This window comes from Petaurus breviceps, unplaced genomic scaffold (assembly GCF_028583685.1).
Source record: "Petaurus breviceps papuanus isolate PSGF00001 unplaced genomic scaffold, PetGlider_PUasm1.0 225, whole genome shotgun sequence".
Classification (NCBI taxonomy): Eukaryota; Metazoa; Chordata; class Mammalia; order Diprotodontia; family Petauridae; genus Petaurus; species Petaurus breviceps.
In genome coordinates this window covers 14689768-14705189 of record NW_027185889.1, presented here as the reverse complement: position 1 = coordinate 14705189, position 15422 = coordinate 14689768, and the positions used below count along the sequence as shown (strand labels likewise).

General features: G+C 39.2%; 1 protein-coding gene across 1 annotated transcript in view; it reads right to left on the bottom strand.

The window, feature by feature from the left end:
• The window catches only part of PLXNC1 (plexin C1), a 226955-nt gene that overhangs the window by 134366 nt on the left and 77167 nt on the right, over positions 1-15422 (bottom strand). Inside the window, exons 6-7 of the mRNA XM_069095172.1 lie at positions 12501-12651; positions 8674-8761 (exon numbers count right to left, since the gene is read on the bottom strand). Coding sequence (XP_068951273.1) covers positions 8674-8761; positions 12501-12651 — 239 coding nt within the window. The remainder of the gene's footprint in view (positions 1-8673; positions 8762-12500; positions 12652-15422) is intronic.

Sequence of the window (15422 nt, the reverse complement as noted above, 5' to 3'; positions counted from 1 at the left end):
AAATGGAACTTGCTTGAGTTGTATTGATGCCAACGATACTGATATTTCTTGTGTTTTGCAACACAGTAGTTATGATCTGAAAATTTCTTTTCCTGTGACAGTAGGGGAATGGGGATGATGGTTAGTAAGCTATTTTGAATGAGGAAGCATGCTTACTAATCCTATACTTTACCTCACAAGGGTTTTGGTAGGGTAATTAAAAAGTACTTCAGGGAATTACCAGCTTAGTAATAATAACAAAAACCCTGACATGCCTATAGACTTGAAGATTTGTTAAACATTTTACAAACATGATCTCATTTGGTCCTTAGAACTCTAATGAGAAAGGTACTGCAAGTATTATCAGTCTCATTTTACAGATGGGGAAACTGAGGCTCAGAGTCATGGTCACATAGCAGGTAAGTCTCAGAGGCAAGACTGGATTGGATTCCTGGTCTTTTTGACTCCAAGCCTAACAGACACCAAACTGAGACTGAGAAACAGTGCACCAAAGGTAGACCTCGTAAGAAAGGAAGGAGAAATGGAAGAGGCAGTGCAGTGTGATGGACAGAATTCTGCCCTTGGAATCATAAAGATCTGAGTCGGAGTCCCACCTCAGAGACTTTTAAGCTGGATGACCCTAAGCAAATCACTCACCCATGAGCCTCAGTTTCTCCATCTGTAAAATGAAAGAATTCTAGTTGATGACTTCTAAGTTATCTCCTAACTAGAGATTTATGATGCTATCTCTTATCAACACCTAGAATTTTCACCATTTTCTAAGTGCTCCTAAAGTTTTCTGCTTTCAGCTTTCTTTCAATGTATAGAAACTACAATTTTGACCTGAGAGGAAAATTATTCTGCCTGGGCTTATTTTAAAGTCCCAGATAGCAGGGACGGTCTTTTGCCTCTTTTTGTATGACTAGTCTTAACTCATACTAGTACATACTAGGTGCTTAATACATGTTTATTCATTGATTTTTTGTGACTTAAATCATCCAGAAAAACCCTTCAAATATGCATTTCTATCAATGCCTGTTTAAAGCCTGATCACTATTTTTTTTTTAATTTTAAAAATGAGTTTTATTGAACTCTTTTGTTTCTGCATTACAGTCACTTCCAAATATAGTCCACATTCTCCTTCCTCCTGGAAATTGAAGCTTCTGTTGTAACAAAGAAAAACAATAAAACAAAAATATCTGATACAGTGACCAAGTTTGATGATGCATGCAAAGAAACAAGCCTTTATTAAGCCTACTATGTGCCAGACACGGTGCTAAGCACCTGACAAACATTATCTCAGGTGATTATTTTATCCCAGTAGTCCCCAACCTCCCTACAGAGAGGAGGTATGTAGGTTTGCAGATTTCATTATCTGTTCTTAGGTGCCAAGACTGGGTTACTCTCCTTTTCCGGTTCTTCCCATAAACATAATTTGTCATCATTGTTGCTTATACTGTTCTGCTGATTCTGCTTATTTCAGCTAGTATCAGTTCATCTAAATCTTTAGTTCTTGCAAGTACTATTTGTCATTTTTTATGTCATGATAATGTTATATCCATATACCATAATTGTTCAGAATTCTCCAGTCAATGGGTAACCACTTTATTTCCAGTTCTTTGCTACTACAAAAAAACTCCTATGATTACTATGATACATTGGGCTTTCTTGTTTTTTAAACCTGGGGAATATGCCTAACAGTGGGATTGCTAGATAAAAGGTTTGGTAATGCTGTTTAGTCACAGAACCACAAAATCTCAGAAGGGATCTCACTGGGAAGTTAGCTCACACCTGAAAAAGGACTCCCACACTTCGATAACCCCAAGTGGTCATTCAGTTTCTGCCTAAATATTTCCCATGAGAGAGAATGCAATACTTTTCTACCATTATTCTGAATAGCCCCTCTGGAAGAGTTGGGTCAATTCACAGTCCTACCAACAATGAATCAGTTTGTCTGTCCCTCCACAATCCATTCTAATATTGAATATTTCCATTTACTTTTACATCTTTTCCAAGTTGCTGGGTTTAAGATTGGTTCTATTCCTTTTTTGAGTCCTTCTCAATAGGAGTTAAGAAAGGTAAAATGATAGATGGGAAGTCAAGAGATCAAAAATACTAGGGCAATTGTAAAATACTTAAACTAGGGTCCATTAACTTTTTTTTTTTGATAACTGAATTTCAGTATAATTGGTTCCCTTTGTAACCCTGCATGTTTTGTGTATTTTGTGTATTTCAAAACATTATCCTGAGATGGGATCCATAAGCTTCAGACTGTCAAAGGGGTCCCTGTTATAAAAATGATCAAGAGCTCCTGCTCCAGGGGAATGGCTGAACTAGATAATCCCTAACTTTATGGCAAACTTGTAATTCATTATATGAGTGGGAGGTAGTCTTGTACAGCAGAAAGTACAATACAGTATATTGGTTCAGGAATCAGAAGATGCTCGTTCAAATTCTGCCTCTAACTGTTACTGGCTATGTGACTTTAGAGCAATCATTTAACCTCTCTGGGCCTCAGTTTCCTCATTACTCAGTGAGAAGGTTGGCCTCTGAGGTCTATTCTACCTCTAAATCTATGATCATATGACCCCTTTAAAACCTGTCACTTCACCTATGGAGTCCTCAAGGTATGTAAAATAAGGGGCTGGCATTCAGTGGCCTCTGAGGTTCTTTCCAGTTCTGAAGCTATGATTCGTCCAGCTTTAATATTCTATTCAGCTATTCCTCAGCCTTCCCAATAGCTTCCTACATGTTTAAACAAATGGTATTTTTAAAATCCCCTTCTATTTTTTAGTATTACTGAAGGTGGCTTCTACTTGACTGAAGCATTGTTAAATTTAGTTTGCTAAATGTTTCCCACTAGGTTTACTCACCTCATGAGAAGCAACTTTAGCCTGGTATTCTGATTATTAGTGAGGGATTAGTTATTACATCATAGTTATTGTTATAATAAATTATGACATCATTTTTATTATTATTTGACTTTTCCAAAGAGCACTGACACAGATCCTCACCCTCCACCCCCAGCTTGGAAGGCCTTTGTCCCTCGAAGCCACTAGACAAGTTCTAGGGCTGGGCCACAGAAGCCCACTTAGCCCATAAAGCAAATGGACTATGGTGCTAAGAGCACTATAATGTCCTTTCACTTGTAAGGGAAAATGTATCCTGAGTTCCAGGTGGAAAATTAGGAAGCCAGGACATGTATCCCAAAGGCTCCTGCCATCCTCCACCCTAGAAAAGATTTATTTTCTTCCTGCCCATCTCCTACTGCTTCTGTAGTTAAGAAAAGTAGTCTTTGACCGCATTTTAGTGAGGCCACAGAGGGATTCCCCATTCTTCCTCTTCCCACAGGAACTTCCTCCTTTTGCCTTCCCCTCCAGAGAAGCGATTTGCTTCTCTTTCCTCCACAGTAGTAATGGCAAGAGGTAGAATACAATAGAATACAAGCTCCTTGAGGGCAGGATCTGCTTCATGTTTATCTTTGTATGGCCAATGCCCAGCACAATGCCAGGCACAGAGAGAATGGCTAAGAAAAGAATGAATAATTCCTCTTCTCCTCCCCCTCTCTCCCTCACCTATTCTTTCCTCCTTGCTTCTATGAAGTTGGCTGTGTGACAAAGGTCTGAGCTAATATGTCCATGATAGACTCTGGTGCTTGAAAATTACAGACACAACTGCAGAGGAACTGGTTAAACAACTTGCCTAGGGTGGTATGACTAGTAAGTGTGAGAGACCCAAGTCTTCACTTAAGGTCCCTGGCTGCCCATCTGTAAAAGATGGAGATCCCTAACTAAACTTCAGTAATTCTTGAAATGCCCTGTGATACAGCTTTTATTACACAGGAGTCAAAGTTCTGTCTTAGATGATGGAAAGTACATTACCCTGATGGTCCTTTAGCCAAAGTGCTCTGTTATATTGAAATTTAATCATTCATTCCTTGTCTGCACATACTCATTTATTAAAATGAAAATGAAGTGAGAATAGGATGTATAATTTAGTTCCTGATCTCATTGTTTAGAGGCAGCCTAAGGTAGCAAAGTGCTAGGGCTGGAATAAGGAAAACCTAGGGCTGAATATCTCTTCAGACAAAAATGAGCCATGTGACCCTGGGCAGGTGATATAATCTCTCTGAGACTCAAACATCTCCAGAAGCCTTATCTACTAATAGTAGATAATGTAATAATAATAATAAGTAGATAACAACATACTTGATGACCAAGGCATCAGGAAGGTGATGCCATGACATGCACATGAACTGGATTTACGTGGATTTAAGTGAGGGAGGGTTGTGCAAGGTCACTAGTCTCACTTTCTCCTGGAACCATCTGGATCCAGTGGCAAGTATACAGATCAGGATGACTAGAGATGGCCCCAGATACAGTGGGAGACAGTCTTTTTAAGCTGAGGTTTTTCACAGGTCTCAGTTTGACTGAGGCAACACCCATTCAGTGATTAAAGCTAGGTAAGAAATGAGGCAAAAAATGGCCTCTTTTACCTAAATCATAGACAAGTCATAATCTGAGACACCCTTCTGGGGAAGGGCATTGTCAATGCCAGAATTGGTTTTGCTTGATTCTTATGTTTGTTATAAGGGTTTTGTTTTTAACTTTGAAAGTCTTAAAAACACAATGACAAATCATGATTCCCGAGGACCCATGATGAAGCATGCTACCTACCAAGCGACATAGGTGATGGGTGCAGAGTGCAGATTGAGGTGGATTTCTTTTTTTGACATAGCTAGTGCAGAAATGTGTCAGCAATAATACATGTTTTTAGTAAAGGTTTTTTTTTTCTCAATGGTGAGGAAAAGAAGAGAAGGTGGCTTTTGCTAACTGAAAATTTTCTAAAGAAATTTAAATTTTATTTTAAAATTTTATTATTAATTTATTATTAACATTTAATAATAAACTTTAAAATTACTAATTGGTTTTTTGTTGTTTTTTTTTTTGCTTTTTGGAGGACATCTGGGGTTAAGTGATTTGCCCAAAGTCACATGGCTAGTGTGTCAAGTGTCTGAGGCTGGATTTGAACTCAGGTCCTCCTGACTCCAGGGCAATTACTAATTATTTTTTTTTTTTAAAACAAAGGCTTTGTTTTTCTTTTCAAAAGTGGGTGTGAAAGGAGAGAAAATTGTCTTTAATTCATTAAGAACATAAAATTTTTAAAAGTTGCGATTTGAGTTGTTGGGAGGGTATTCCTACGCCAATAGAATCACATATAATAATAATACCAACTATTATTATGATGGCTAGCATTTACATAGTGCTTTAACATTTGCAAAGGGCTTTATGAATATTATTTCATTTAATATTCTCAAGTGCTCATGTCATGTCTTTACTTAGGTACAATATCAAAAAGTCCTTCTAAATTTGTATCAACCTCTAAGAAACAAGAAAATGCTAAACAATGGACATAAATATGTAAATATTTCAAAAGATGTTATTTCCCTAAAGCAGTATGGTGTGATGGAAAGTACACCAGATTTAGTCAAAGCATCGGGTCCATATTCTGGCTCTACTGCTTACTCCAATGTCAGTATACTTCCTTTCCTTGAGTCCGTTTTTCTCGTCTCTAAAGGTAAAAAACTCAAGATGCCAAATAAGACAGACACATTCTCACTCTCCCAAAGAAGTGATTTATTTTGCTTGACCATGTTTACTGGTTATAAAGGTTTTGTTTTTCTTCTTTTCAATGAAGTGGAGAGAGGTGACAGAGGTAGGGTAGGAACAGAGTTGCCAAAGGAAAAAAAAAAAGAAAGTCACTGAATCATTTAAAAAAATTCACAGAATGGGACAAATAAGTTCAAAGGGAAGCACAGAGAAGCTGGACAATTTTGAAAGTAAGAACTCATTATTTACTTTTTGTTTTAAAGAAAATTTCATGAAATAGAGATGTCGTGGTCTAGGTGTCCTAGGAACCCCAAAATTCAAGGGCAAAAGATGTGGGTCCTGCCTGGAAAGAATTTGACTCAAGCCTTCTTTCAGTCGGAGACAAGGTTTACTAAAACACTAGTTGGAGTGGTCAAGATTCCTCCTGAGTCTGCACTATTGGCCAGATTTTAAGAATCTGAGCAATTTGGTAGATGAGACTAACCTATTCTCTATAGTGTGGCCAATGGTTTGGGGTGACTGTGAGGTAACAGAGAAGGGGTATAGATGGGATTAAGGGGTGATCTGGGGGTGATCCAGACAATGAAGGGCAGGGCTAGGTTAAAGGTAAAAGAGAACTGGAGATTGGGGCAGGGTCAAAGCCACAACCAGGGACTGGGCCACATGAGAAAGTTCGGGGGCTTTTCCTTTTTGGAGTCCAGATCCCATCCCCATAAGAGAGCCATGGTTTCAAAGAGAATTTTCTTTCTTCATAATCCTACATTTGTGGAAATGCTTTTATTTTTGGTGTTTAAGTTTAGAATTTTTAAAAAATTTAATACACAAAAAGAGAACAGAAGGAAAGCCAGTAGGAATCACAGATAAACAGGACAGCTTTGAAAGTTGTGTTGCATGTCACATGTGTGTGCACCTTGGAAGTTGTGTTGAAGGTCATATGTGTGGATACGTACATACATGTGTATGTGTGTATATACACACATACAGAGAAATATATGCATATATTTATAATGTATGACATAAATATATTATGAACATATAAGTATATACAAGTATAAATGTACAAATACATTTTAAAGGAAAAGCAAGTTCTATATAACGGAGATTCGCATATCTACAATCCTTTCTTTTCTATAATGTCCACAGAAGTGTTGACTTTATTTGGTATTTGTTAAGATCAGAATTAAAATAAAATAAGGGAGTTGGACAGTTGGCCTTTGAGGTCCCTTCTGGCTCCATATCCTATGCTTCCAAGACACTGGGACTTCCAATATCAATGCAATCATTACTGCTCTCAGGCCTTGGAAGTTATGAGCTGCTGTGGCTATAGAATTCACCTCCCTGGGGCGGCCAGGTGGCACAGTGAATAGAGCACCAGCCCTGAAGTCAGGAGGACCTGAGTTCAAATCCAGCCTAGACACAACACAAAACTAGCTGTGTGACCTTGGGTAAGCCATTTAACCCCAACTGCCCTACCTTCCCCCTCCAAAAAGCAAAAAAAAAAGAAAAAGAAAGAAAGAAAGAAAAAGAAATAGAATTCACCTCCTTGTGGCTAGCCTTTGGGTTCATGAGTCTCTCCATGAAAGGTTAGTTCCCAGTGATAGTCCCACCACACTGCCTGTATTCAAAGTCTTTTTACCCAGTTAAGAGCTTGTGTTCCCCTTGAATAGCCTTTGAAAACCCAGGGTCTGAAGATAAAATTGGTGCCCAGCTATTAGGGGGAATGGTACAGTAACAAGTTACTGCATAAGAATATAATGAATGTTACTAAGTCATAAGGAATCACTAAGAGGAAAGATTCAGAGAAACATGGAAAGATTTGTATGAACTGATGAAGAGGGAAGAAAGCACAGACAAGATGTTCTAGAGAACAATATACAAAATAACTACAGCAATGTACATAATGTGAACATGGAGAGGCAACAGAACTCGAGTTAATTATGGTAGTCCATATATATAAAGTTACAGAGAGAATCTCTTCTTTGAATTTACAATTGGTCAATTGCTTTTCTAGCAATATATTTTGTAAGATGGTTTGCTTAGGGGTTTTTTGGAGAAGCGTCTGTTGTGTCAAAACAAAATGCATCCCTTCTTCCCCCAAAAAGGTTTTTCCCTGTAATTTCACAGATACAGGGAAGTCCAGATGAGAAATTTCCCTCTACAATAGAGTTTGTCAATCACTCTGCAATTTATTGTCTTAGAAAGGTACCTGGGACATACAAAAGATAAGTAACTTTCCCAGGGTTACACAGCCAAAGACAGAGCTTGACCTTTGTCTTGACCCTTAACCCAAGTCTTCTTGATTCAGAGGTTGGCTCTCCATCAACTATATACCACATTTCTCCTTGCTAAAAAATTAAACTTTTAGAAAACCATCCAGGATCATCTCCCTGCCATTATGAGCCATTGGCTTCAGATTTTCTTTACAAGAAGGAGAATATGTCAGTGATCTGTGATTTGGACAGTGAATTTCCTACACCAGCCTTAGTTTTAGACGTCTCCGTTTAAATATTTAGACAGTTTCCAGAGTCGCAGAAAGGATTGTAGGATCATAGTCTTAGAATGAAAGACTTCATCTAGACCAACCCCCTCTCTCATTTTATAGATGAGAAAACCAATGCCCAGAGAGGTTAAGGGCTGTATTTCTCTAGGTCACATAGCTAGTAAGTTTCAGGGACTGGATTTGAACTCAGGTCTTCCTGACTGCACATCCAGTAAGTAGTCTCTCCTATATGCTGTATTGCATCCCTAAGAGCAAATGTCTGGACCTGCAATTTCATTGTTCAGTCAACTCCTGGTGAAGAAACTCCCTCTACCCATGTAGATCAATACCTTTATTTAGTCTCAGAGATTTTCCTGGGACCTTGGGAAGCTGCATAGCCAGCACACCTCAGAGATAGGACATGGATCCAGTTGTCCTAACTCTGAGGCCAACTCTCTCTCCACCACAGCACCCCCCCTTACACATAGGGTAGGTAGAATGAATTCATTGAACTGGATAGATTTCATTAGTGTGGAAGAACATTTAAATTTTTTTATTTTAAATTTTAAAAATTTTAAATATTGAATTTTTAAAAATGATACTTACTCTCTTAAAGACGAGCAATTGGTGAAGTTTATTTTTTCTGTTAAATTCCAAGAGTCGGAAGTGAAGGATACACTGATAGCTAAGAGATCTAGAGAAAGAGGAGGACAAAAGAGTAAGCGGCAGATTCAAAGACAGTTGTAAACATAAAAACAAATCCCTCTTGTGCATTCCCAACATGTCTGGGTGTGGACTTTCCAAATGTTGCTGAATCAATCTCTCTCTGTCTCTCCCTCCCTCCCTTTCTCTCCCCTTCCCCTCCTTTTTTCTCTCAGGCACTGCACATCAGGCATCACCACACACATTTGAACTCCATGTGGCTTCCAAGGCCACCGTGGACAGACAGTCCATTGGAAGAAGTCATTTTTAAAACCGCTTCTATCTCTTAACTCCTACTGGGATCACTCCATCAGTTTGGAGCTGGTACTGGCATAGCCTGACCCAGAACAAGAATAGCCCTGAACTAAGGCACTTCTGGCACCTTTTCTTAGCATCTCCCTCTCTGAGGCTACCCTTAATGTACTCCTTCTTTATCTTGTATGTAGATTGTCTCCCCTATTAGAATCTGAACTCTTGGAGGGCAGGGGAGCTGTTTTTGCTTTTTCTTTGAAGTTCAGTACTTAGAACAGTGCTGTCCCATAGTAAATGTTAGTTGATTTGATCGATAGATCTCTAGGCAAATGGTTAAATGTAAATGTTGGCCAAATGGCCACACTAATTTGGCCATGGAAGTTTTCATTGGCTTGAAATCTATGGATGAGCCTGAAAACACTTATTTAAGGGGACTTGGGGATATACCCAGGATATACCCAGCATATATCCAGAATAAAAGAGCAGAGAAATCAGGGGAATTCTGGAGCAAAAAAAAAAAAAAGAGGAAATAAAACTGAATGTGATATCCCATCCCTAAACCTGGGACATATATATTTTTGTACACAACCAATTTCATCTTCAATATTTCAGGGATGGGGGTGGAAGGCAAATATCAGCAGCTGTGAACTTTTCCCAGAGAACCTCTCCTGCATCACATAGAGCACTGGAGACCTCTACACAGCTGCAGTTTGGGAAATGCTGACCTAATGTAGAGTCTGAATTGTTGACATGTGAGTGCAAAACAGGCATTAATAGGTTCAAATCCATCAACTTCCTTGAGTCAGCTGTCATCACCACCACTGATGAATGCTTTTCCATTTTCTTCTGAAACCCCACTGATAAGAAGGAAGTCCCCCAAAGAAGCAATTTAAGGAAGATTAAATTGATGATAAATCAAAACCAACCAATTTTCAAAAAAAATTAAGGCTAATACACTTCTTTATCTTTCCTGCAGCCTTTTATAACTGCTTGGAAAGAATTTGGGGACATCTAGGGATTCTACCTGTGATTTCCCTGGTGTGGAGGGCTCCCTGGTAGGGATAATCTCTCCTGATGAAGGCAGGCACCTTCTTAACAGCCTATGTTGTACAGGGTTACCCTAGATCACTTTTTTTAAATTGACTTACCCAGGGTCAGAGGCAGGATTTAAAGCCCCATCTTCCTGGCTTTGAGACCAGCTCTCTGTAGATTTCTTTCTCTTTGTTTCAGCCTACTGGCTTCCTTCAGGTTCCCAGCTAAAATCCCAGTTCCTATGAGAAGACTTTCCTGATCCCTCTTAATCCTAGCGCCTTTCCTCTGATGCTTATCTCCAACTGATCCTGTCTACATCTCATTTGTACCTAGCTGTTAGTATATCCCCCCATTATAGACTGTGATCTTCTTGAGATTAGGGACTATCTTTTACCCTTCTTTGTGTCCCTAGAGCATAGTGTAATGCTTGGCATGCAAAAGGTGCTTAATAAGTACTTTCTGATTGACTCTCTGCCACTCCATCATACTGTCACTCATATTTTGCAGGATTTTATATAATCTAGTTCAAACATCATCAACATTTCCACAAAGATGAATTTAGCTGTACTTTGTGAATGCCCAGTGATAAAGATCATGAATTCAAGAAATTAGATTGAACATTCAAAAACTGTGCCAGACATGGTGCAGGATGCCAGGAAAACAAAGCCAAAAACAAACTCCTTCTCCCCCACCCCCGAAAAAAAAGGTATCGTTCCTCCCCTCAGGAAGCTTACATTCTACTGTGGTGATATGATATGTATACAAATAAATAAATACAAAGTATATACTAAGACTGTGGTGACATGACATATATACAAGTAAATAAATACAAAGTATATCGTGAGGAGGGGAGAATGAAAAATATTGGGTCCCCCTCTGTTTATGCAATCCCGGGGTCATTAAGAGTTTCAAAGTAAATCACAGGCATAGCCCCTGCCTTGAGGGGGCTTGCCATCAAGCGAGAGCCATGGCAAATAGGAGATTTACATCAAAGACAAAGAGACATACAAAACTGGCTACAACAACAAGAATATGTGAATATTGATGTGTTACTGCAGTAATGTCAGGGCTAGGTGGAGCTCACCTGGAAGAATTTCATGAAAGAAACAAGGTTTTGTTGGTGCTTGAGAGGAAGGGAGGTGATTGGTTGGCTTGGGAGGGGGAAGAGAGGTGAGGGGAAAGGGGAGCAATCATTTTAGTTAAGAGGAAGCACAGGGACAAAAGAGAGGGAGATTGAAGATGGGAATTCAAAAGCTAGATGCAAGCAAGGGTGGTCAATTTCCCTTGACTGGTACAGATAACATAAGATAGGGTTCAGTGGAAAAGAATGAAATTACAGATAGAGGAGAGCCATTATTAAAGGGCCTAGAACAGAAATTCTTAACTTGAGGTCCACAAATTTGTTTAATATCTTGAGGATTGTATTTCAAAAAATTGCAATCCTTTTTATTTTATGCATTTAAAAACATGATTTTGAGAAGAGCTCCATAGGCTTCACCAGTGCCAATGGGGTTAGGAACACAAGAAAGATTAAGAACCCTTGACCTAGAAACATTTGGTTAATTTTTAAACAGCTGGCTTAAGGTATCTAGGGATTATATGTTTTACTTATTTTAAGTTATTTTTAACATGGAGTCACCACTAAAAAGATATCACAGTAAACATTATCTCCAGGTTTATGAGAAATAATTAGAAGCCTATCTGTGTTAATACAAAGCACAGGGAATGAAGGTCATTTTCCAGGTAATCCAAGTCCCTACATTTCTTCAGATCTAAACCATGAACAACAAAACAAGACAAAACACCTTGAATCCAGCTACTGAGAAAGAGACATAGTTTTTTTGGTCACCATTATCTAGATCAGAGAGTTGGTTAGAAGGTCTCTCTCCTTCGTTTTGCTTGTGTAGATAAAACCCAGGGGAGGATGAATGTCTCACAGAAATATACCATTGCTATCTTGGTGCTTTCTTTTTCTTCAGCCCTTTTTAACTTTGTTCCCATTACTGACCTTGGCCAGACTACACTGAGGTTGTTTAGGAAGAACACTGATAAACCAGAGCACATAGAGAAGGCAATGAGGAGAAGGAGGGATGAGGGAGACTGGAGATCAAAATAATAGCTATTTACTAAATATTCCCTCTGTCCCCCTGACCATCATTTAATATCTCCTGGTAATATGTGCCCCAGGATGAGAAACCCTGACCCAGAAGAGCTATGACTTTCCAATTCCACTTCACTGAATTCAGATATTTTAAGATATGGTATCTCTTGGTCTCACCCTAGATACCAGGCCCTATGACCTTCGACTCTAACATTAGTCCTCTCCCTAACCCCAACTCTCCAGGCAATTCTCAATTGACCTCTGGCATTGTTCATTGTAAAAGGGTTCTACAGAAGGATTCAGCATTCGTGGAGGTCAACTGAACTTTTCAAAGTGATAAACATACCTTTTTCCATTGTTTTGGTGGTTTTTATGTTACATGAACAGGTCCCATGGGGCTGGTTTTTAGGTTTGCAAAGTTCCTTATTAGTACCTGCATTCTTCACCGAACACCATGAATATTTTGTGGAGAAGCTTCCCAACACGGACACAGAAGTCTTCGTTGTTGTTTAAAAGAAATGAAAGCAGAAAGCCTCTTAATATTATTTAACATTTTCATCCTCAATCCAACCTTTGTAATCTGGAGGATTTATGGGAGAAAACATTTCACGTACCCAAAGAAGGTAAAGGGAATCAGACAATTCATTGGATCAACTCTGTTTACAAGGAAGCGTCCAAAGAGGAAGGAAGGACCTACTGGCCATTAGGTCTATGGAGGTTATTACTTGGGCAATTCTAAAATTGCTAAAGCATTTAAGGCTTTTGGTCAGCATGACAGGTAGAATCCATGCACATGGATGGGAACTTTGTGAACAAGGGAAGAGCTGGGAGGAACTGTGGGAGGTGTCCTTTTCCTGCTATTATTCTCAGTGCAATCAACATCTGTGCTGGGAATCCATCAATCAAGTCAGCACCATGATTCCATCATTCCCCATTCTCTTCAATTGCACTTAGCCTCATGAGATTTAGAGTCACAAGGAAAGAGGTAGGGGGCTAGTTAATCTTAGGGATAACAACATCTGTAGTTAAACAAAGATGTAGAGGACATCGGGTTATACAGCTATTAAATGTCTATCAGCCTCAAGCAAGATTTGAACTCATGTTTTCCTGATTCTGAGTCTCTCACCCTACCCATCTCACTTATCAATCAAGCACCTATTAAACTCTCATTATGAGCCGGTCAGTCATGGGGGCCCCGCCCCCCCCCACTCCCGAAGGGAAAGCTATCACCTGGGATAAGTATAGCTGATTGAGAAGAGGTACAGATGAGGTGTAGTGGGTTGGGAAGAGTAAGAGAAAGGGAAAATAAGGAGGCTGAGACAAAAGGGCAGGGTTAATGCTTTGTGATTACCCTCTATGTGAGAGGTCTAGTCTACATCAGACTGTGGTACTATGGAAAAAGTAATGGATTTGGAGTCAAAAGACCTAGGTTCAAATCTGAGTTCTGCTACTTATAATGTGACCTTAGGTAACCCACGTCTAGGGCTCAGTTTCCTCATTTGTAAAATAAGGGGGTTGGATATGATGACCTCTACACCCCTCCCAACTCTAGAGCCGTTATTCCACGATATATTATGACCCCTCTCAGACTCAGTTTCCTCATCTGTCGAATAAAATGGGGAGGAATGAATTTGATGACTTCCAAGGTCCTCTCTAGTTTAAATCTCTGATCCTATGTATGAAGATAAGCAAAGACAAATATATACAGGTATAATGGAAAGACTACTGCCTCTGGAGGCAGGAAACCCACTGTTTCTACCTCTAAAATCATATATATACTCTAAAGTCCCTTCCTAAATCTATACTTTCATGACTAAATACAAAGTGATGACCTTTAAATTCTGAAATCCCTGAGTATGTTCATTTCATCAGGAAGGGGTACAGGAGGGGCAACAACCCCTTGGGGAGCCCCAAAAACCTCCTCGTGGAAGTGTTTGGGCATTTTTTTTTCAAGAAAGGCCACAGAGAACAACATTCTAAAATGGCACACTCTGGCCGGCTGTAACTGGAAAAGCTTGAACCGTTTCATTATTTAGCACTTATTAAACTATATGGCTCCCCTTTATGAAATGTTAAAATCATAAGTGATGCCGTTCTGGTTTCTGGAAATTGAGAAGTACAAAGGAAGCAAGAGAAGGAGGAAGATTTTTCTTATTTCTGTGTCACTCAGAGTAAGCAGACAGACAGGTCTAATGGGCACCTGCTTCAGCCTCTGGCCAGTACCTCCTGATCTCAGTGCCACAATGAGCTAGAGAATCTTGCTTTCTCTCTTCTAGCCTGACAGAGGGCAGAAGAAATTCTGTCTCCCCACAGGACCATGGGCTTTGCATCTCTATGGGAGAGGCTGAGACTCCTCGCCAAGTGAATGTGTCGATCCCATACCAACAGGGAAGTCAGTCACAGAAAGTGATCAGGATGTGGGGAAACAATTTGATTCCTTTTGACATTGGGTATCAGGTCTTTGGAGCTGATTCTCTTTCATGTACCTAGGATAACTAGTTGTGCTTAAGAATCCCCCCCTTTTTTTTAGTAAAATTGAAAAAATTCATTTTCTTTCTAGAGTATTACAATTTTTAAATTAAAATTTTCAAATTAAATATATTTTATAACTGATCAATAATATTAAATAGCACTTTAAGGTTGTTAGATATTATCTCATTTGAGTCTTACAACAACCTTGTGCTATAACTCTTTTATAGAAAAGGAAACTGAGGCCAAGAGAGGTTAAATGGCTTGCCTAGCTAGGAGGCGTCTGAGGCAGGATTAGAACTCAGGTCTTCCTGACTCCAAATCTAGCATTCCAGCCACCTAGCTGCCTCAAGATGATGCAGAGTTTCATACCATGAAGCCCCTACCTCTGCAAAGAAGGGAAGGGGATGAATTCTTCTCTCTCTTCTTCCTGGCCAAGATGGGTCATCATAATTACATAGGAGTATTCACAGGTTGTGGAGCTTTGTAGCATCTTAGAAAAATCACAGTTTGGCCCCAAAGTAGAGATATGAGAAGTCACCTGTCCCATTTCTTTGGAGAGGTGGGGGACCACAGGTACAATATGCTACATATAACATCAGATTTTTCTATGCTTTGTTTGGTTTTGATGACCTTTCTCCCTCACACACTCACTTTGTTTATTCTTTGACATAAGGAATGATTCTTTAAGGGAGAGAGATATTGGTAAATATAGATGATGTCAAAATAAAAGTTAGTTATCAATGACCTTTTATCTATCTATCTATCTATCTATCTATCTATCTATCTATCTATCTAT